At 56.9% G+C, this 22,481-nt stretch overlaps 1 protein-coding gene and 1 long non-coding RNA gene across 5 annotated transcripts; one reads left to right on the forward strand and one right to left on the reverse strand.

The window, feature by feature from the left end:
* On the forward strand, positions 1–9,440 carry LOC116580311. The gene is made up of 2 exons (XR_004281597.1): positions 1–76; positions 9,204–9,440. It is a non-coding gene; the product is annotated as an uncharacterized LOC116580311 (long non-coding RNA).
* Positions 3,050–21,712, reverse strand: LIPE (lipase E, hormone sensitive type). Of its 4 annotated transcripts, none has more exons than XM_032326536.1 (10): positions 20,779–21,712; positions 11,334–11,869; positions 9,178–9,268; positions 8,927–9,072; positions 8,532–8,717; positions 8,055–8,349; positions 7,104–7,331; positions 6,706–6,882; positions 3,932–4,350; positions 3,050–3,658 (listed from the first exon to the last, which is right to left on the reverse strand). In XM_032326536.1, exons 1-10 carry the CDS (start codon positions 21,710–21,712, stop codon positions 3,446–3,448), a joined length of 3,225 nt encoding a protein of 1,074 aa, XP_032182427.1. In that variant the 3' UTR covers positions 3,050–3,445. The 4 variants fall into 4 exon arrangements, with proteins under 4 accessions (XP_032182427.1, XP_032182430.1, XP_032182429.1 ...); XM_032326539.1 differs by lacking the exon at positions 20,779–21,712 and adding an exon at positions 19,251–19,354 and having other exon boundaries at positions 3,446–3,658; XM_032326538.1 differs by lacking the exon at positions 20,779–21,712 and adding an exon at positions 18,773–19,132 and having other exon boundaries at positions 3,446–3,658.
* Positions 21,713–22,481: the final 769 nt, after the last annotated feature.

Consider the following 22,481-nt stretch of genomic DNA (forward strand, 5'->3'; position numbering starts at 1 on the left):
GCGGGGTGGGACTCCTTCGACGCACCGCGGAGGCTGGAGCTGCTGGTGAGGGAAACAGGTTCTGCTGGTGCAGTCGGTAAGCCCCTTCCTGCACGCCCAGTACAGGTATTCTGGACATAGTTCGGAGGGGAAACGGCGAGGCTTGGTGGGGTTGAAGGCGGAGGGTCCGCTTAGCCCGGAGGACCGAGCATTTAGCTTGTTGGAGAAACTGAGTCCCAGATGTTTATCTCTCCATTCCATTCCTCTGACCCTAAACCTGATCCTCGGCTGCTCCTACCTGGTGTGCGTACCCATCGGTTCCGTCTCTCCTGCCTTCATTCTCTCTCCCACTCACTGGCTTTCCCATTTCCTTCTGTTGCTACTCGCTTGCTGGCTCATCGCACACTCGGCCACTATTACTTAAACGTTTCCTGAGGCTTCCAGTGTGCTAGGCCTTGTGCTGGCTGACGACAGTGGTGACCAAGACGAGTCAAGCGTAGGCCTTGCCCTCGAGGATCCCAGGTCAGATGGGAGGACGGACACGTTGATGGGCAGGGGTGTGCCGAGGTGGGGGAGTACAGGAGAATCCTTTTTAGCTTTACTGGGTCAGGAAAGGGTTTCCGAAGGAGGGGACATTGGCTGTGGATCCTGGAGGGGTACAAGTACCAAGCAAAGGAGAAGAGCGTGTTGGAGGATGTTTCCTCATAAGCGGGGAAAGCAAAGCATGCGGGAATATTACTGTGTGTAGGTGCCCAAGGAGGCCAGTCAGGTCCTTGCAGTGGGGTACCTGTAAGGCTGGAAGAGGAAGAAGAAGTGGGCAAGGCCAGTTTGGCAGCTCGGACTTTGTCCTGGAGCGGGGTGGTAGTGGGGAGCCATGGAAGGGTTTAGAGCAGGGAAAGACCAGGTCAGAGCTGCAGCCAGAATTGGAGGAAGGAGACTGGATGCCAGTAGCCCAGAAGGTGGCTTGGGCAGATACCCAGGCAGGAGATGAAGCGTGGATTAGGTCAGAGACCAAGAGGATAAGGCAGAGAGGGGTTCAGGAGGTAGAAACAATAGCATATGGGGCTTGATGGGCTGTGGGGCTGTCCAGGACAAGACCCAGAGTTCTGGCCTAGGCTACAGGCGTACAGGAGCTGTCCCTGAGATGGGGACAGGAAATAGGAGCAGGTTGGTGGCTGGTTGACTGTTTTGGGGGAGATGAACAAGGGGTTCTATGAGCTCAACGAGGGAATAGGACCTTTAGGGAGAGTTCTGGGCCATGGTTCCCTCCCCCACACAGCCCTTGCTCAGAAGTCACTTATTGGTTGAATGAGGGCCTCTGTGGTGAGGGTCCCCCTGCCCCCATCTGCTCAGGAAACTTTTCTTGTACTTCTGCATCTTCAGTCTCTCTCTCTCCCTTCCTTCCCCAGCAGCATTAAAACATGTTCTGTCATCTCTAAACACACACACACACACACACACACACACACACTACATCCAGCTCCCTTGAATTATTTCTCACCCCGTTCATAGCTGAAGACTTGAGGTACTCACTGGCCAAATCTCTTACCTCCTCAGATCTCTCCCTCCTCAGCCCTCCATGTCTGGCTGCCCACATCCCTGGCCCTGCAATGGCTCTGGACAAGTCACCAAGGACCCACCCACTCCCTGCTGAGGTTGGGGATATTTCCATCCTCATTTCACCCAGACCACTCCCTCTCACCTGAAATCCCCTTTGCTTTAAGTCCTCTTCTCTTGTTTCCTGCTTAGCTTCTTCCCTCTCCAGCTCCACCTTAGAACCCTCCAGGACTGACTCCCTTTTTACTGCCCACCCCTTTCCTGGGGAGCCCTCAGGACTCCCTCTGTCCTGACCCTCTGCTCATCCCATCTGTCCACTCTTCCTGGAAAGAATCTAGCTCCAGCCAGATGTGAGCATCTAGTCAGCTCTCCTGCCTCCTGCTGCTTCCTTGATGTCCCCCTGGGTGGTCTCACAAAGACCTTTTGATCTCTCCATGTGCAAAACATACTGTCACCTACCTTGTACACACCAGAGCCTCTTCCGAGTAAAGACACAGTCTCACTGTCCATGTGCTCCTGTGGCTAGCCTGGGTGCCATTTTCATCCCCATCTGCTCTACCCTCAGTAAGTCCTCTTCAACCTCAGTTACGGCTCCTACTCCTACTCCCTACCCTCATCCCTGTCCTCAGCTTTCTCTGCCTCCAGGACTTGCCCCTTTCAGTCCATCCCCCAGTGTCGCAGCAGGCCCTTTCAGGGTCTGATCCTGTCCCTCCCCTGCTCAGAGTCCTTCTGTGGCTCCCATTGCCCTCCAGTTACAGCCCAGATTGTACTCCAAGCCCTTTAGGATCTGCTTTTGCTGACCACTCCAGGCCCCTTAGGCCACTCCCCATTTTGCACCTGACCTTCGATAACTGCCCAGTAGCTCTCACAACTTTGCATGTTTCTTCTGCCTAGCAAACTTAACACTTCTCCTTTAAGGTCAAGCTCATATCACCTCCTCTGTGAAGCCCTCCTTGACTACCACTAATGGAATCTGAGGGGAATGTGACAGCCTGTGTCTGGGTCTCTTTGTCAACTCCCCCCCCCCCCCCCAGTCCCTTGAGGGCAGGCCCTGGATAGAAATTATCTCTGCTCTAAACCCAGGGCGTACGAAAGGGCAAGACCTTCGAGTCTTGGTTGAGGGACTGAGTGACTGTCACAGCTGGGCAGAGCTTGGGCTTCCAGTATTTGGGGTGACCAGTTTTGTTTCTGGTTCCCTGTTAAGTTTGCTGTAGTTCTCTAGGAAGTATGGGTTTTCTTTTCTGGGTGGGTGCGGGGGCTGGGTCTGCAAAGGGGAGTAGCTGAGAACCCAGAGCCCTTCGGCACACCACCTGGATTAAGTCTGAAGGTGGTGTGTGTTAGTAGGGGTGTCGAGTCCCTCCGCACCCAAGAATCCGGGCCTGCAGTCCCCGCCTTCCTCAGGATCCACAAGCGGACTCCCAGCTTTCTACCGCCAGGCTTCTCAGATCCCAGCAACAGAGCCTGATGCTGCCCCCTGGTGGGCGACACCCGACACTATTTGCAAGAGGCCAAACTAGTTAAATACTTTTATTTACAAAGGAATAAAACCAAACCGACTTGCCAGGTAGGGCCAGGCCCCCACCCTGCGGTGGTCACAGCAGCAGTAGAAGGCAATGATGGAGTGCAGCTCCAGCTGTCCATGGAGACTAGTTGGTGTGCGCCCCCACCCCTTAGGCCAGGGTCTCGGCTTGGGACCCGCGTCCCCACCCCTACCCCTGGCCGTCCTCCCACCTTAAGGCACAGCCTGCCCCTCCCGCTCAGTCCGAGGGAGCCGGGAGCCCCTCAGGGGGGCCCCGCCACCCAACCCGGGGCGCATTCACCACGGAGGCCGGCTGAGATGGGAACAAGAGGCCTTTAGTGTCGCCCCCCGCAGCCCCATCTCCCCGCGCCTCCTGGCTGGGGCCAGGGCTCAGACCGGCGGCGCGGCGGGCGGGGCGAGGATGAGGCGGATGCACTCCACGCACTGCGCGGCCGCCTGCCGCGTTTCTCGGCACAGCGCCGCCAGGCTCAGGAAGCCGTGCGGCAGGTCCTCCACCACGCGCAGCGTCACGGGCTTGCCCAGGCCGCGCAGCCTCCGCGCAAACATGACCGAGTCGTCCAGCATGGGGTCCAGCGCGCACGCCTGAGGGACGGCGGGGTGGGCACGGGGCAGAGGAACGAGGGGAGGGGCCGGTGAGTGGGAGAATGAGCCTCGGCCCGGCATTCCCCACCCCCCAGACCCACTGCCTCTTTCCCCTTCCCCGACTGTCCCTAGAGGAAATGGCAGCCCTAGTTCCTGGACAGGCTTCCCCCCTTCCCCCCACCCCCTCCCCCTCTGTGGCTCCCGCTTGGGGGCTCTCTTCCCCAGATGCACCTGCGTCCACCTGTCCCTGCATCATCCCAGTCTGGTGCTCACCACAATGTGCACGGGTGGCAGGCTCTGTAGCATGCTGTCAGAAGCCAGCAGCGGCGACATGAAGGGGTTCTTGACGATCGGCGAAGAGCAGAGGGGCATCCGGGTGGTGCTATGGCTGGAGCGCCTGGGGTGGAAACCCTCTGGGAAGGCGGCGCTTGCGCTACAGCCTCTGTCCTTGGTGCTCAGCTCATCCGGCGCCTTAGCTTCTGGCGCGTCGTCGGGGCCCACGAAGAAGTTGATGTCCGAGGGCGTGGGGGGGCCAAGTGTCTCCGCGGATAGTGACAGCTCTGGGGTGTCTGACGTGTCCGAGCTGCCCTTTAGGCTCAGGTCGTGTAGTGTCAGGCTCTTGAGGGAGTCCGTGCCCAGCGGGCCCTCGGGCTGGACCAGGGCTGCCTCAGACACGCTGCGCCGCATGGGTTCTGCAAAAGGGGCCGGGTAAGGCGGCCAGTCCGGGCCACCCATCAGCCTGGCTTTGTGTGCTGGGTGAGTGAGTGGCTGAAAGGAAGGGTCAGGGGGAGGACAGCGGCCTGTGGAGGAGGAGCTGAGTGCTAGGGCTCTGGAGGCTGCGTGTTCCCCCAGACTGTGTCCTTGGGGATGGGTGGGGAGCCCCACGTGCCCCTGACTGCAACTCCAAGGGAGAGGTGGAAGGAGTTAAGGTGGAGGGCTGTGTGTGTGGTGACCAGGATGGTGAAATGCAAGTCACTTTACCTCTGAGTGCTCAGTTTCCTCCTTTGCACAGAGGGCATAAAAATAGTCCTTACCTCACAGGAGGTGGTGAGGACTCAGTGGGATGAGCCACGGCTCGCCATTGGGAGGTCATAGACTATCCTCATGTCTTAGTAGTAGGCCTCCCCGACCCCAGCACGAGGCCCAGCCAGCCTGTGAGGGCCGCTCGACACAGGGTATCCACAGTGGAGTAGCGAGCAGGCCCACACGGTGTGAAAGGAAGCCGTGTTCACAGGGAGCTAAAGAGTCTTGGGAAACTGGTTCTCAGGGGCCCCACCCCTGCAGCCCCAAAGATCTGTTCCCAACATTTCCTTCGTGTGCTTTGGTTTTATCCCTTCCCTTTGAGTGAGCCGGGAAGTGCCCTGCTGATGCCGGAGATGGCTTCGGCTGGTGTTGAATGCCCACCTTGGCTGATCTAATCAGATCTGTGCTGCTTACCACTAGTGCACCAGGACGCTGCCTTCTGCAGATCTTTTTCTTTTTTGTCTACATAAATCCTCAAAGGCAAGATGCAAGACGAAAGGAGAATAATGGCCTAAGTGCTTCATGACCCAGAGGGTCACAGGCACAGAACCAGTGATGGGAGTCATGGGGTGAAGCCTGTCAGGCTGCCAGCTTCTGCTAGGAACACCTACTGGGTGTCGGGTTTGTGCTGGGTGCTTGGCACAAACAGTTGCATGAAGTCCTAACAACAAACTCATGAGGCAGGTCCCCTGACTGTACTCATTTCATGGAGGAGCAAAGCAAGACTCCCAGATTGGGTCCCTGGCCCCCATCCCCTGAGGTTGCTATACTGGCCTGTGTGCCTCTAGGGGCTGTACTTGCCACCTCTGACCTTTAGGGAAAGCCCCAGTGCTCAATGATCCACGGTTCAAATCCCTTTTAATTGTTTTTGTGTGTATTTGCATTCATTTGAATATCCTAGGATTTAAAAAGTTAAAGTAGTGGCGCCTGGATGGCTCAGTCATTAAGCGCCTGCCTTTGGCTCAGGTCATGATCCCAGGGTTCTGGGATCAAGCCTCGCATTGGGCTCCCTGCTCGTCAGGAAACCTGCTTCTCCCTCTCCCACTCCCCCAGCTTGTTCTCTCTCTCTCTCTCTCTCTCTCTAAAATAAATAAATAAATCTTAAAAAAAAAATCTTAAAGTAGGACACATTCGGGATGCCTGGGTGGCTCAGTTGGTTAAGCAGCTGCCTTCGGCTCAGGTCATGATCCCAGCGTCCTGGGATCGAGTCCCACATCGGGCTCCTTGCTCCGCAGGGAGCCTGCTTCTCCCTCTGCCTCTGCCTTCCACTCTGTCTGCCTGTGCTTGCTCTCACTCTCTCTGACAAAGAAATAAATAAAATCTTTAAAAAAAAAAAAAAAGTAGGACACATTCGGTTGGAATAATTTTCTGAATAGGAATGGTATCTACTTTTGACCACGTGCTATTATTCAAAAAGTACTTTGGGGTGCTGGAGATAGAAAATGAGTTGGCTGTACTTTAAGATCATTAAAATGTTAAAAAAAAATGGTGGGAAAAAAATAGATCCCAGGATGTTAGTGATTTTTGGATGCATGAGGATCCTGCCACCCGCCCTGAGGCTAGGAATCTCTTCCACTGACTGAGGTCTGTGCAGTCTGCTGATCTCCTTGCCCTTAGGCTTCTAGGCCAGCCCCTGGAGTGGGGTATTACCCCCATGTGTCTCTGTTAAAAGTCTGGGAAGAATCTAGGAGGGCTGGACTCCCCTCTGAGGGCCCAAAAGATTTGAGTGGCATTCTCAGGATCGAAAATGAGCACGTAACAACCTTTGGAAGGCTAACTCTTATAGTTCCTGGAAGTTCTGAGATGACCTGGTGGACTGGAAGTCCTGGAAATTCCAGGATGTGGATCGTTGTGGAAAATCAAGGCTGTGCGGTAGTCCCCAGGGATAAATACAAGGTTAGAGCCAGAAGGTGATCTCCGATTCCCTGAGCACTCCAGGACACAGCCCCTCACCTCCCCCCAGGACTTCTGGTGGACTGGGCTCTCCACCTCGAATGGGTGCGTGAGGGGAGGGCTTCACTCACCTGCTGTGGGTACTGAGTTCCTGTGGGACTTGTTCCCACTCAAGTCCAGGAAAGAGTGGAGCCATGAGGAGGCGCCCACGCGAAGGTCCCGGAAGAGCAGGGCTGTGTCTCGTCGCACCAGCCCCATCATGCCCAGGGCCTTCTGGTCCGAGTCGGAGGGGTCCTCTGTCTCTCCACCTGTGGAGTGTGTGCAGAGGGCTGAGGCCCAGTCTCAGCACTCGCAACGTCAAGCCTCTGTGCCCTCAGGGACCCAAGAATGTCTGATGGCTTCAGTGGGGACCAGGAGTCTCTGATTTCCTTTCTCGAGCCCTGGGAGACTGGGCGCTGGCCCCCGTCCCTGTAGGACTCCGGCGTCCAAGCCCTCCCCAGGCCCCCAGCTGTGTGTGTATTGGTCTTACCAGCGTAGGCGCTGACACACTTGGTGAGCACACTGAGGGGCAGCAGGGGGTCCATGATGCTCAGAAGGCGGGAGGGAGAGGCGGTTGATTGTAGCATTGTGGCTGGGTAAGCTGCCATGATGCCATCTGGCACCCGTACCCCATAGGCTGCTGCCCGGAGGGACACAGTGAAGCAGAGGTTCCCACCTGCGCTGTCCCCTGCGAGGCATATCCGTTCCCCTGTTGAGCCTGGGTTGGAGGGGGGTTGGAGAGGGCTTGGTTAGCTTGGCAGGGAGGAATTCAAGCTCTGAGCCGGGAGCAATGGACTCTCAGAGGTAGGATATGGGGGCTCCAACCCCAAGGTCTAGCCAACTGCGATTTTAGAGATTGGTAAACTGAGGGAGGGGTTTGGGGGACAGCAGTCGGGGGATCAGGGAGACTTGATGTGGAGATCATGCTCTGAGGAGCTTGAGGCTGGAGGTCAGAAGCAAGGGGGACAGGTGGTGGGAAAGGAGAGACAGGGCCCATTTCGGGAAGGAGGGGCAGCGGAGGCCTGGAGATGGAAGGGCAGGGTTCAACTGACCATACAAAAGAGCCACATCCGTGTGCTCTGGGGCACACCCCTGCCTTGTCCTGGGCCTCTGGAGATGTCAGAAGAAGGAGGTCAGAGGAGCTGGAGGAATGGGCTGGAGCGAGGGCTAGGGAGCTGGACATGCAGGACAGGCGGGTGGAGAGACAGGAGGAGGAAAGAAAAGGTCCGAGGGCATGTGGGGTATCAGGGCTAGATGGGGAGAGCGGGGGGCAGTGGGGCAGGTGGGGGTGAACAGGTGGCAGAGAGCTGGGTGGGAGGAGATGGGAGGGGAGGCAGCAGGTGCAAGACTGAGGCCTGAGCAGGTAAATGGCTCTCTCCCTGCGCAGTAGAGGGTGGTGGCAGGACCAGGGAGTGGGTGACAGCGAGGGGCGAGGGCTCACCGAGGAGGGCACAGTGTTTGACAGCCCAGCAGTAAGCGTAGAAGCACTCCTCCAGCGCCCGGGGGAAGGGAGCCTCGGGGGCCAGGGAGTAGTCGATGGAGAGGATGGGAACGCCCAGCTCCTGGGCCCAGCTCTTGAGGTAGGGCTCATGGGATTTGGAGGTCTGGGCCACGAAGCCACCGCCGTGGATGTGCACAACCAGGGACTGTGCGCGGGGTGCCTGCTGGGGGCGGGGCCGCAGCTCCAGGCTCCGGGGCCCCTCGGACTTTACCAGGTTGCTGAGCTCCTCACTGTCCTGGGCGGGGGGATGAGGAAGGATGATGTGGGTGAGGCTGGGGCAGCCTGCCCGGGCCTCACCCCACCAAAGGGATGTGCTCAGAGACACAGGATGGGCATAGGGAGCAGGTGTAAGAAGTGGGAGGTGGGAGGGCATCTAGGTAAAGGGGCTGTCAGTGCTCCTTGGCTGTTATCTCCTACCTGTCCTTCACGCAGGTCATAAGAGATGAGCCTGACGAGGACTGGCCCGGGGCCCGAGTGGGCCAGGGGGGGCGAGATAGTGACCGTGAACTTGGGGTCAGCAGTCAGCGGCATTTCAAAGGCCTCTGGTGGCAGACTGAGGAGGCGGCTTACCCTCACGGTAGCTGATGTCATGTTCGCTAGAGACTGGTGGGAGGAGACAGGAGGGGCGCTGGGGACGAGCTGCTTGCAGCCTCTCATGTCTCCTCTCGGATCCCCACCCTCACCTTTTCCGTCACGCACTGTCCCTGAGCCTGGAGCCTCACTGAGGCCTGACGTGGCCTGGGATGGGTCTGTGGGCCCCAGTGTGCCCATCTTGTAACACCCGTGGGGTCGTCATCAGGCCCCCTGCTCACCGATAGCACCTCAATCTCAGTGATATTCCAGAAGGATTTCCAGAAGTGCACATCTAGGTTCTGTATGATCCGCTCAAACTCAGCCCCACGCAGCTCTGGGTCGATGGCAAAGCGGCCGCTGGTGAAGAGGGAGCTGGCAGTCACACCTGGGGGTCAGGAGGGGTATCAGGGACTCCAGTGGGGGGAGATGGAAGGAGGAGGAGGGACAGGAAGGGAGGTGGGGCTGTAGGCAGGGTCTGGCCGGAACTCACCAAGGCCTGTTTCATTGCGCTTATAGTGCTCCCCGAAGGACACCAGCCCGATGGAGATGGTCTGCAGAAATGGCCGGATGGCAGGCGTGAACTGTGGAGAGACGCTGCTGGGTCACCTGCTGCCCAGGAGGGACTGGAGGCAGGAGTGAGGGGCAGAGATGTGGTTTGGGGGGAGGCGTGGTCATTCAGCAAACATTTAGTGAGTTCCTACTCACATTGCTCTAGGCAACAGGAAGCAAATAAAGGCGCATGTTCAATGTCAAGGAATGCTTTGAAAAACCAATAGGTGGAGGGGACACAGACTGATGACTAGGGGGTCAGGCTACTTAGATGGGTATCCAGAGGGTGCTGGAGGAGGGATCCAGACACAGCAAAGGAAGGCTGGGCCCTGCAGAGGACATGGCAAGTGCAAAGGCTCTGAGGCAGCCAGCCTGTGCTTGGTGGGGGTAAACTGTGTGGCTGCAGCAGAGTGAATAAGGAGAGAGGGGCAGTGGCCAAGGTCAGAGAAGAGGGGGCTCATGGAGGAATGTGGATGTATTCCAGATGTGGGTGGAGCCATAGAGGGCTGGGAGTAAGGTGATGCAGAGATTTCCTGAAAGTCATTGAGGACAGAGATGAGGCCAGGTGCACGGACGGGGACCAGTTCCTGGGTGGCAGGAAGACAGACAGGAGATGGTCAGAGACAGGGCCAGAGATCTTGCAGCAGAAAGCCAAATGGGGAGACACATCTGAGGGAGGAGGCAGGCAGCTAAGAAAAGACAATGGGGAGACAAGATCAGAGGAAAAAAGCCATAGGAAGCTGGGCATGGGGCCAGCAGGGTTCTTTTGTTCATTCAACAAATACAGGCCTACATCCTACTTCAAGCTAGGCACTAGGCTTTGGGTGGGGGGTGGGGGATGGGCAGCAGGAGGTGCTAGCTAGCCACACCGAGGAGGCTTCTGCCCTGTGGGGGCTGACATTTTACAGGACAAAGCCAGTTCTGTAGCATAGCTGCTGGGCCCTCAGAGAAGAGCTGTCAGGCATGACCTTGCCCCTGGCCAGGGGCCCAGTGGGCCAGAGAGCACAGCGGTGCCTGGCCATTTTGCCTGGAGTGCTGGCTTGGGTGGCCCCAGGATCACTCTCCCGTGACTCCAAGGTCATGGCCGGGACACAGGGAGGAGCCAGCTGGCCCAGCTGGACTGATCGATATTTGCTGGGGGTCAGTTTAGGTGAAGGGAAGTTCCCAGGAACATCCAGGCTGGATTGGTGAGGACAGGCTGCTCCGTGGGGAAGCAGGAAAGAACGCTGAGAGACTGTCAAGCCCATCTGGGCTGGGGGATTAGGGGGACCCAGAGAGAATCTGAGGGGCTGCAGAGTCACACAGCTTCAGATGCTCCTGCGGGGGGCTTCCCTGATGTGCCTGGGGCCTGGGGCACCTAGAACTGACCTCATAGGAGTACACTGGACCTCTGCTCTGAGGCCTCAGGACCCCGTCCCCTACCCCAATTCTGAATCCCCAGACGACTTGCTCAGAGTCCAAAGGCTCCCAGGCTGCCTTCCTTTCAGTGCTAAGGTGAGCAGTACCCCCGTGGGAGTGTCTTGGTGGGGTGGGGCCACCACCAAGTCCCCCTGGTAGTCACCAACTCGGAAGTGCTCCTTGGCCTTCCCCATGGCTGGAAAATCCTGCGTCAACAGCCCAGGCTGACCTGGGGTCCTGTGGCCTTGGGCCTCTGTAAAATGGAGCTAGCCCCCTCCCTTCTGCACATGCACCCCCCCGGGGGGGTACTAAATGGGGTGTGTGCTTTTGAAGAGGCCTCTGAGAACAATACTAAGCACCCTTCTGAGGGGTCTCAGATGATTCAGGGGCCAGGCAGGTCACCACAAAGACTGGTCTAGAAAGTCATGGGGATCCTGGCACAAAGAGTTATGCGAGTTGACGATTTCTTACTACTCGGTGGAATCGACCCAGGGGCCACAAGTTTGAGCCCTCCCCCCTCCCCCGTCCCATGCAGCTGCCTGAGCCCTAGATGGCTTCCCCTTTCCAGGTCTACCATCCTGGGAGTTCAGGCAAACCGACCACTGTGGCAACTGTACCATGCTGTGGGGCCAGGTAGGGGCCCACCAGGCACCTTCACTCTGAGTCCAGAGGAGTGGGGCTGTGGCCGGGGGAGCTCACCTGGAAGCCCAGACAGCGGCCATAGAAGCAGCCCTTATGCAGTGTGACATACTCGCGCAGGAACTCAGCAATGAGCCCATCGTCACCCTCAAAGAAGAGCCCCCCTGGCCGGTTAGTGGCCAGCAGGCCCTGGGCATAGTAGGCTAGGGCCCGGAGCTGGGTGAGGGCGACCAGGTAGGCCTCGAGCTCTGCCAGGTTGTGGCTGGTGCGGAAGAAGATGCTGCGGCGGTTGGAGGCCACGTAGCGGGACTTGTGCAGTAGGTGCGCCAGGCAGCAGCGGGCCGTGTGCACGAGGCTGCGGTACCCATTGGCCGGCGTCTCGGCGTCCAGGTCAAAGAGGTGTGCCACGCTCAGCAGGCGGCCCAGGGCCGGCTCCAGCCCCAGCGCCTGCTCCCGAATCCCCGCGAAGACTCCCGACAGCCGCCGTGCCGTTTCCCCGGGGCCCTGGCTCGAGAAATAGGCCATGTTGTCCTCTGCCAGAGTCACCAGCGACTGGGTCATCGTGCGCAGGTCCATGCTGTGTGTGAGCCGCGAGGCTGTGGGCCAGCGGGGAGCCTCTGTTAGGCAGGCTAAGGCCAAGGGTACAGTCTAATGCCCCATCCCCTTCCTTTTGCAGACCCAAGAGTCCGGACCCAGACCCCGTTCTCCCTGCTATCTCCTATGTGGGGCTCTTCTTGGATTCCTAGCTCCAGGTCTCTCCTACAACCCCCGAGTCTACCCACCCCTCTGTTTCCTTCCAGGGACCCAAGAATACAGGTGCTTGCTCTCCTGGGGGCCAGGACTCTGAGGTTCTCTGAGAGGTGTGGAGCCTAACTAGGTCCCCCCTCTCTCAGGCCCCAGGTGCCACCCACAGGCCCATCCCCTCCACCAGAATTTGGGAGAGCTCAGCTCTCAGCCCATCCATTCCCATCTACCTGGTGATGTTGCCAGACGCTGGTCTCAAGCCTAATTCTCTTCCTGAACCCATTTCATAATCCTAGCCTTACTTAAAACAGAGGAGTCAGTCCTGTCCCCCTCCTGGTCCCTTGAATCTGGCTGTGGAACCTCCTCCAAGCTCCAGCTGCCTCCCTTTTCCTCTGTGGGATCCCCACAGGTTGGTCGGTCCCACTGCTCCCCAGCTGGGTCCCCCAGCCTTTGGGCCTCTCCACTTGGCTTAGATGGCACGGGCCAGCCCCATTCCCCTGCTTAGAACAGTCGCCTTCATCTCTGCCATTAGCCTTGAGCTCCCTCTGTGCCAGACCTGTGCTAAGAACTTTCCATGTGTTTGTTCCGTTAGTGCTTGCTCACCCTGAGAACCAGACTACCTCCATTTTTGTTTCAACTGTTATGGGTAGCATCCCCATTTTACAGGAGAAACTGAGGCTCCGAGGTGTTCAGTAAGGAGCTGAAGCTTGCATTGATAGTGGCAGCGCGGGATTCAAACCCTGATCTCTGGGTCCAGAGCCCTTACTTCTGCTGGTCTCCCTCCCAGGGTTCTGGAAACTGGGCCTCTGACTATGGCCCTCAAAAACTTGCCCTGGCCTAGGCCTGACTCCCCACACTTCAGGGTTCCTGGTGATCTTCCCTCTGGGATCCCTGTACTGTCACCCACGCCCTGGGCAAGCTGCCGTTGACTCCCTTGGTGGAGATGGTGCCCTCTGCTCAGGGGACTCTTCCCTCCTGAAGCCCACTAAGGACCCTGCCTGGCTGCTGCCTCATCCCCGAGAAGGTGTCTCCCCTCCCTTGCAGTCCCTGGGGTTTTAAAGCTCTACCACCCCTGTCTCTCAGCAGACAGTGCACTCACCCCTCCCAGACCTCTTCTGAGCTCCCCCAGGCTGAGCTGCAGGCTCCGCTAGGGCTGAGAGTGGCGGGTGCCAGCAGAAGCCTGGGGCGATAAACCAGCGGGGAGGAGCAGAGCCTGCCCTGGGTGTGGCCACCGGCTCCACCTCCCACCCAGAAAGGACAGGGAAACCATGTGTTGTAAACACAGCAGGGAGCCCAGCGCCCCTCCCCCTCTGCCGGTTCCCAGGCCTCCGCTCAAATGGGAGTCCTTGTCCCAGGCTCCTCTGCCTTAGAACCCAGGAGTTCAGGACCCAGCCCCTTCCTCCCTTGGATCCAGGCATCCAGACACTCAACCCCCTCAACAATTAGAAACAGGTATCTAGCCTGCCAACCCTCTTCTCTCTTAGAAGCCAGGAATCTTAGCCTCTGTTCTGAACAAACTGTCTCTTTTCACCAAGCCCAGCTGCCCTCCCTCTCCCCAGGGTGGATTTCAGGGAGCAAAGGCCCAGTGATCTCAGCTCCTGTCCTGTCCCCTATGCTGGCCCTGGCACAGCCGGCCCCAGCTGTTGGTGGTGGTAGGCGGGGAGGGAGAGTCAGCCCTGCCTGTCCCTCCCCAGAGCACAAAAGCCGATTAAGGGGAGCGCCTAGGTGGCTCAGTAGGTTAAGCCTCTGCCTTCGGCTCAGGTCATGATCCCAGGGTCCTGGGATCGAGCCTCGCATCGGGCTCTCTGCTCGGCGGGGAGCCTGCTTCCCCCTCTCTCTCTGCCTACTTGTGATCTCTCTCTGTCAAATAAATAAATAAAAATCTTTAGGAAAAAAAAAAAGCCTATTAAGGGTGGTGCCAAGCTCAGCTAGGGGTTCTGAGCCACGTGTCCTACGGTGTGGTGTTCCCATACTGGGCACATGCCACTTACCCTTCACAGGCCATCCTGCTGTGACTGTCATCCTCACCTCACATATGGGAAACTGAGGCTCCAATAAACACCTTACTGATGTGATTCCATGTACTCCTTACCTGGCCAGCTCTTTCTTACCCTTTAGGCCTCGGCTTGTCCCCTCCACACACAGGCCCTCTCTAACTATTCCTCCCCACCTAAGACACACACTCCTATCATTACTCTCTGCATCATACTTGCATTTCTTCCTAGAATTTTACACACTTGCAATTAGACCCGTTCATTTACATGTTTGTTGTTTGTCTCCCCACCAGGGACAGACCCAGACTTCGTGGAGCTGTGAAGCTGGTATGTGTAGAAGTAAAGCTCTTTTTAGGAAAAAAAAAAAAGGTGTAAAATCACAAATACAAACTTAGGGACAGGGTTTTGGAAGGGGTCTGCACAAATGGGAGGCCCTGAGGTCATCTGCTTGGCTATAGGTGAATCCTCTGTCTCTCTTCTCTCTCTTTTTTTTTTTTCTTTTTAAGATTTATTTATTTATTTGCTGGAGAGAGAGAGAGAGAGAGACCAAGCACAGCAGGAGGGGCAGAGGGAGAGGGAGAGAGAACCTCCATCAGACTCCATCAGACTCCCCGCTAAATGGGGAGCCGGGATGCAGGGCTTGATCTCATGACCCTGAGATCTGGACCTGAGCCAAAACCATGAGTCAGACCCTTAACAGACCGCACCACCAAGGTGCCCCCATTTCTTTTCTTTTGGATTATGATGCCCCCTAGGGCAGGGGGTGGCCTCAGGGCTCATCATGGGGTCTGGAACATAGTAGTTACTCAGCAAATACCTGACAAGATGGAAAGAAAGCGTGAAGAGTCAGAGTCAGGGCAGAAGCAGGTGAATGGGAGCTTGGGAGAGGACCACCCCTCCCCAGGGCAGACAACCAGATGAACAGATAGACGCCTCTGGAGACAGTGCTGAGGTTGGTGACCAGGTGAACCTGGATGGGCTGGGATGAGCAGTGGCGAGGAAGAGGCTGAATCCCAGGCCGTCATGATTCCAGGGCCCTGCCCTTCCGCCCTGTTCTAGGCAGCTCCCCAGGGGCTGAGCTGGGTGGAGGAGGGAGGAAGGGATATTGAGGTTGCCAGAAACTTGCCAAGAATCTCAGGCAGAGGGCACTGGGGCAGAGGCAGGCACCCAAGGCCCGTGGGTAACAACTGGGGTAGAGGTGGGACCAAGGGGTCCTGCCACCTCGCGCCAGCCCTTTGCCCTGAAGAGCCACAGGACAGCTGGAGCCAGGCTGGATTCTAGGCCCTGGGGACTGAGCAAGGGTGAGAAAGGAAGGCAGCTCAGCGAGGATGGAGGAGGAAAGGCCAGCTCTGAGGCCTGGGAGGGGTGAGAGCTTCTGAAGGGGAGAGCCCTGCAGGGCAGAAGCTGGGTGGGGGGCAGCAAGGGCAGCCTGCTCCCTGAGTGTGTCTGCCTCAAAGGGCAAACACTGTTCTGACAACCCTGTGAGCCAGGCACAGTAACTCATCTCGTGCTCTCCGCAGCCCAGGGGCTGGGACTGTCCTCGCCCCTTCTGGCAGCAGAGACAAGTGAGATGCAGAGGAGGACAGAACCGCCCATGGTCACAGGGCTGAGGAGGGCGGCTCAGGGGGTCTCTGCAGTGTTTCTGCTGTGTGTGTGTGTGTGTGTCTCCTCTCCATCACGTCTCAGCTGGCTGCTTTCTGGGTGGTCAGGTATGAGTGTTTTGGAGGCTCATCCATGATGTATGTATGTATGTGGGAACATGTCATGCCTCATGTTCACCTGGCCTGTGTTTGTGGGTGGGTGACATTTTTTTTCCAGTCTGTGCATTTGTATGTTTTTCTGTATGTCTAGGGCCTGTGTGTATGTATGTGTCGTGGCCCCTGTGAGTGTATCTGTGTGTTCTTCTTGGCCTGTGAGATTGCACAGGCATGTGTCTGTGTGTTTATGGACATGTATACTCATATCTGTGTGCATCCGTGTGTGTGTGTGGCCACTTCCCACTACCATCTAATGCATCACAAAGTTCTGCCCACTCTGCCTCCGCAGAAGCCTCTGGAATCTGGCCCTTGTCCCACCTCTAGTGACCCCTCATCTAGATAATTGTATTAAGTTTTTATGTGTCTCTGATTTTGCCCCCTTCAATCTCTTTTCCACGTAGCAGCCAGAGGATTTTTCTAGAACTTTAGTCCGGTCACATACTCCTACCCCCGCAACACCCCCACCCTTGCTCTCAGGATAAAGCCCCCAATCCTGGACATGACCTTCCAAACCAGGTGCTCTCTGGGCCCCCTGCCCACCCAGCCCCCTCTTCCTCCCCTCCCTTGCTGAGCTCCCTCTGTGTTGTAATGAGCCACTTCCTTGGGCCTCAAGGTCTCTGCCCGCACTGTCTCCTTTGGCTCCCTGCCCCCCTTGCACAGCCATCAACACTTGCTCATCCTTGGGTCCAATGTCACCTTCCTGGGAAGCTTCCCTCTTTCATTTTCTTAGGACTTTCCCTCTTGTATTTGCCACAGTTTACAATTATATTTGATTTGTGGGATTATGTGATTCACTTACACCTCCAGTGTGAGTCTGTCTTCACCACCAAGAGTCTAGGCCTGACACAAGTTAATGTTCAGTGAACAAATCTGTGTGACTGGAGCCTTCTGGATCCACAATCAAGGTGGGGGCGCAGAGCAGTTTTGAGTTCACACACTCCTGCCCTCAGGAGGCTGGGTTGGCCATCTCTCTGCCCTCACTGGCCAGGTAAAGAAGCCCTGGTGACCTTGCTCCCTCAGAGCCTCAGCGTCGTCATCTCGGAAATGGGGTGATCATAATGACGCTAGAGTCATTGGTTCCTGGGAAGATCAAACTGATGACTAGGACTGCTGCAGCCAGCCTAGAGGGCTGGGGCAAGGTCTGATTCACCCTACTGAGGCGTGGCACCAGGGCAGAAACTCAGGAAATGACTGGTGGATCTCAGAGCTTAGTGGAATGAGTCTTTGTGAGTAGGTGGGCCCTTGGGTTGGTGGGTAGGACTGGCTCAGCCCTGTGCAAAGCACCCCACCTGATAGGATTCTGAGTCCTCATGACATCCTTAAGGGCAGTACAATTATTATTATCCCAGTGTTACAGTTTATACATTCCTTCACTTACTAATCCAATAAATATCTGAGTGCCTCTGTGCCCGGCATGTGAGGCTATGAAAATGTGGGCTAAACAAAGCAGACACAGCCCCTTCTTAGGGGAACTCACTGCCTACTGGGAAGTAACAGTCATCATAACCTCCGCCCCTCAGGCAGTCATGCTGTGTGCCCGTGTCTAATGTGCTACACTCATTCAAACCTCACAACAGCCCTACGAGCCAGGGAGTCCGATCATTGTGCCCACTTTACAGCTCAGAAAGTTCAGACAGGGAAAGAAGCAGCCTGTTGTCCAGTGTACCATAGCTTATAACCCCAGGAACCACACCAGCAACACCCACGTTTTTAACTTTGGTCTCTACTGCCTCTGGGCACACTGTCCTGCTCGTGAGGCTGTGTCTGGTAGTGCGACAGTGAATGCCCTCAGGTCCCAGCCTGAGCTCGGAGCCTGTCTGCCTGTCTGTGTGGGTGTGCTTGTGTGCCTGTATTCCTGTGTGTAGCCAACTCTCGTTCTGTCTTTGGCTAATGATGTTGCCTAAGGCAGACAGAACAGTGGGCTTGGGGTCTCTAGGGCCTGGGGGCTATGTCAGTTTCTTTCCTTCACAGGAACTTCCTACAGGTCCTCACTTGGCTTCATAACTACTCATCCCTAGCAAGAACTTAATGTGTTGTCCTGCCTGGGGCTTGCAGCATCTCTGCTGGTCTATCAGTCTTTCTCCAGTCTGCTGAGATCTGTAAATAATGTGACACCTTGGGAACCCAGTGGACAGCCCTCCCTTCTTTGCGCCAGGGTGGGTGTGGTGGTCTGAAGCTACCCAGGGCCCCTAGTTTTAAAAAGAATGGGGGGTTGGGGCGCCTGGGTGACTCAGTGGGTTAAAGCCTCTGCTTTCGGCTCAGGTCATGATCCCAGGGTCCTGGGATCGAGCCCCGCATCGCGCTCTCTGCTCAGCGGGGAGCCTGCTTCCCCCTCTCTCTCTGCCTGCCTCTCTGCCTACTTGTGATCTCTGTCTGTCAAATAAGTAAAGAATGGGGGGAGGTCAGGAAGTTAGACCCCAATGATGCTGGGCTGAAGCAGGTGGGCTGACAAGGAACTGAGACATGGATTGAATGAAGGGTGGGAGGATGGACTGTTTTGAGTCATACGGTTTTGAGCCTGGGGCACTTCCCACTATGGGGTACCTCTTCCTCCTACCTTTTCCTGACAGTGAATGCCCTCTAAACTTCCTCTTGGAGCAACCGTTTCTAAACCTCTCCACTATCCTCTCATGAGTGCTGGGGCCCTGAAAACCGGCTCTCGAACCATTTTTCTGGTAGGAAAGACCGAGGCCAGGAATCACCCTACGGTCACACAGCGAGTACGGAGCAGGACAGGGACCCCTAGTTTTGGAGACTCGCATTCAGGATCGTGTTCCCGAGTCGCTACTGGGACATCTGGTAGTCTCTAGGCTGAGGGTAATATTCCACTCTCACGTCACCCATTCTCACAATGGATCATCCCCGCACCCCTTCGCAGGGCGGCATTGGGCCAGCCCACGGGCTCCCCCACTTCTCGGGGCCGTGGGTCCGTCCACTCAGTCCCCAGTTCCCTGCAGGATGTCCAGGGTTCCTTCCGTTCTGCAGCCGACCCCCGGGCGCTCACCTTTGGTTTTGCTTTTTCGCCACCGCCGACGGCTACGACTCTTGGAACCCTCTTTGGCCCTCTTCGAGGCCAGGGCCCCATCGGCCCTGGCTGCCCCGCTTCCCCAGTCAGACTCCATCAATTCTCGGCGATCCCCACGCGGGGGCTGATTCCAGTCGCCGGGCCTCGCCGGGAGAGCCAATCCTCGCGGCGCACCACCACCGGGCCCCCATACCATCCAATCCTGGGCTTGCTTTTCTCTGGGTCCCGCCCCCTGAGCGATCCGGGCCGCACTCCACTGCCGGGTCCCGCCCTGGGCCTAAAGCCTGGCCCCGCCCCCTCGCACACTTTAAAGGGCCCGTGACCAACGAAAATGCAGCCCCTGGGCCGCGAAAAGTGTCCTTCGGACAGGACTAGCGGGGAGTCCCGCGGGGGTCGTCCCAGAAGGGAAGCCTCGCTCTTCTAAAGTGCTGGCTCTCAACTTCGCTTTCCCACTCACCTTCCCAAGTAGGGATCCCCTAGAACGCGACCCGGACTGCCTGGTGGAAGGGGAAAGAGGGGCGCCTCTGATCCTCCGCCTTTGGGGGTGGGGGTGGGCCAGGTCCTCCGGCAATTCAATGCCGGGGAGGGGCGACAGCACTAGAGGCGTGGCTCTGCCTGATAGCCGTTGGAGAAGGAAGCCCCGCCTTCTTCCTGCCGTAGATGTCCTATTGCTCTCTTTCTCGGGGTTCTTTTCTCGGCCTTCTACCTTTCCAAGAGAGTGGAAGGGCGGGGGGCAAGAAGAATGCTCGGCGCCTGCGCACTAGCCCAAAGCCGCGGATCGGCCGCCGAGAGCGACCGCATAGGGCCTGGCGCGTGCCTGGGAAAAGGCGGGAGACAGATGAGTCTCGAGGCTCACGCATGCGCACACAGTCAACTGCCGGCGGGGCGCAGTGGTGGTGGTGGGGGGGGGAGGCTGCCCTGTTGGTGTGTGGAGCGCGTGCCCTGACACTGGGTTCTGGAGCCTACAGAAAGAGCTCTTCATTCTCAGCGCCGGAAAAAGCGGACCTCAAACCCTTCTTTCCCTCCCGAAGCACATGCGCAGCCCTGCCCTTGAGAGACATCGTTACTCTCTTCGCAGGTGCGAGAGAGATGGCCCAGCCCTTCAGGAAGAGACCGGCCTACGAGCCACAGCCAGCATTGCCGGCCCCTTGGACTACCCGGCCATATGGGAGCCCTCAGCTTCTGGATTGGGGCTGCCTTGCCTCCCCTCAGGCTGCTTCCACAACCAGCCCCTCATTCCATGGATGAGACTTCACGTACCCCCTTGGGCCTGAGCACGTCAGAGGAGGGGGCAGCGCCGGCGGCCCGCGGAGTCCCGGGCCCGGCCCCCTCGCATACCGGTCCTGGCAACTCTCCCTTTGTCCGGATTCAACCTTGCTGGAGACTTCGGAGGACCCCGCAGCCCCTCTCCCACGCCACCCTTCCTGAGAACACAACCCCCAGGCCACCGAGCCTGGCTGGACTGGGGGTGGCCTGGCAGAGGAGTAGGTGCCGCCCCGCCCGCCTGGGGCGACCTGGAAAGCTCAGGATCCCTGAGGCCCGATTTTACCCCTAGTGGGGATGGAAGCACCATGAGGGTAAGGGTCTACGTGCAGCACCAGGTGGCTGGTGCCTAAGGCAGGGGGTGCCCCACGGCTGTGAGTTTGGGGACCGATGGGCAAATACTGGTGGGGGATGGGGCGGAGTGGCAGCTACTCTGTTTCTTGGCCCCTAGGTCAGAGCCCTGTCCCACTTCTGTCCCCGTGGGGAGGCAGTCTGGTGTGGGGAAGAAGTCACAGCTGGGGTCTGCCAGTCCCAATATCTGTCCTGCCTCTTGCAAGGCCTCTGTGTCTCCCCGCCTCAGCTTTCTCATCTATCAGATGGAGCTGTTGATCTTTGTCTGCAAGGAATGGTGAGGGATTCCTAGAGCCAACCAGACATACTGGTGGTCCTCAGCTCCCCTTGATGGTCTCTGGGAGGATCCGTTCCTCTGACCTCAAACTCACCTGCGTCCCTGTAGTGTCTGTGAGTCTGGCTGCCAGTTCTCTTCCCATGTGTTGATGTCCCCCCATGCCCTGATGCCCCTTCATTTTTCCCCTTGAAGGCCAGCTTCTTTCCCTTGGCCACTGTTCCCCCTCTCTTGGGTGATGAATTGCTCTTTAATGGAGACCCCACATCTGGTTCTGAGTCAGAATCTGTGACCCACTCGTAAAACATCCTCCACTCTGAGGCTGGTCGCTGCGTGGATATTTGGTGTAGTTTTGATAGAAATCCCCACTCGGTGGAAGATCTCAGCTGGACTTTCATTCCTCGGGCTGGAGCTCTTTGCTGGGCTATAGGGTCTGATTGTCTCAGTCTCTCTTGGGATGTAGATTCACTCTGGTCAGGTGATCCATTTTCGGGTCTAGGTCTAGACTGAGCTGGAGGTGTTGATCCAGCTTCTCGATGAGCTGGAGGTTGCTTCATTGGACTGGGTCCTGGCTGGCCAACCTGTGCCTCTCTCAGTTCTGGCTCCTGCTGAGTTTCAGATTTTTTTCCTGGCCCAGGTCCCTGTTGTGAAGTAACTTCCTGTTGAGAGGAGGACACCCGGTGCATGGGAGGTGATTGCTGTGGTGCAGGCTCCTGTGGGGTGAGAAGTTCCCGCTGCAGAGCTGAATTTTGTTGGGTGCTAGGTTCCTGCTGGGATTCAGCTTCATGTTGGGCAAGGGGATTCTGCTGAGTGAGGGGTCTTTGCTGGGGAGCCAGTTCCTGTTGAGTACTGGGTCCCTGATGAGTCTTAGATGCTGGCTGGGTTGTGGCTGTCACTTTTGGCTCAGGCTCTGGCTGGGTGATAGGTGTCTGGGGTGGCTTGGGTTCTAAGTCATGCCTAGATACTGACTTAGAATGTGGCTCCATTGTTGTTACTTCCATCTTGGGAGCTGTTGCTTTCCCAGATTTCATCCTTCTGGGCCCCCAAGACTTCCTTTGTCACAGATCTCTCATTGATTCCTCATGATGACACCTCCCTTTGGATTCCACTCCTTCATCTTGGCATCCCTGGTTCTTCCATTCTAAGGCAGTTGGCAGGTAGCACTGCTGACCTCCACTCCTATACCAAGTGAGGGACTTCTGTGCCTCCTGCTGTGGGAGGAGGGATTAGGAACAGGAGGAGGCTGAATGGCCAGTACTCTCCTACCAAAGGGGAGGGGCTTGCCCTCTTGTGTCATAAATAGGACCCCACCCCACTTACCACTCAGTTTAAGTGTTTTTTTCCTCTTAAAGCAAGCATCCTAATTTAGTCCTTTGTTTCATCTGGGATGACAGAAGCCAGATTCTGGATGAGTGTTTTTTTTTTTTTCCCCTTCCCCTTCTGACCTTTCAGGAAAGGGTTAGAGAGGAGGCAGTCTTTTTTTTTTTTTTTTTTTAAATTTTATTTATTTATTTTGACAGAGAAAGATCACAAGTAGTCAGAGAGGCAGGCAGAGAGAGAAGGGGAAACAGGCTCCCCGCCGAGCAGAGAGCCCGACGTGGGGCCTGATCCCAGGACCCTAAGACCACGACCTGAGCTGAAGGCATAGGCTTCAACCCACTGAGCCACCCAGGCACCTGGAGAAGAGGCAGTCTTTATACTGCTGTGATAGCCTTTACTTCCTTATTCATTCTTTAAAATGGCTGCCAGTTTAATGTCCTTATATATTGTGGGTTTTTTTTTTTTAAAGATTTTATTTAT

This window comes from Mustela erminea, chromosome 19 (genome assembly GCF_009829155.1).
Source record: "Mustela erminea isolate mMusErm1 chromosome 19, mMusErm1.Pri, whole genome shotgun sequence".
NCBI lineage: Eukaryota > Metazoa > Chordata > Mammalia > Carnivora > Mustelidae > Mustela > Mustela erminea.

What these genes read in the sequence shown, in the direction of transcription:
- LIPE (XM_032326536.1), bottom strand. Translation starts at nt 21,712, where the DNA reads ATGAAATCTGGGAAAGCAACAGCTCCCAAGATGGAAGTAACAACAATG. An exon ending in GCGCAATGAAACAGGCCTTG is followed by an intron (nt 9,073 to 9,177) that starts GTGAGTTCCGGC and finishes CCTGACCCCCAG; the next exon opens with GTGTGACTGCCAGCTCCCTC. An exon ending in TGCCACCCGTGCACATTGTG is followed by an intron (nt 3,659 to 3,931) that starts GTGAGCACCAGA and finishes GCCGTCCCTCAG; the next exon opens with GCGTGCGCGCTGGACCCCAT.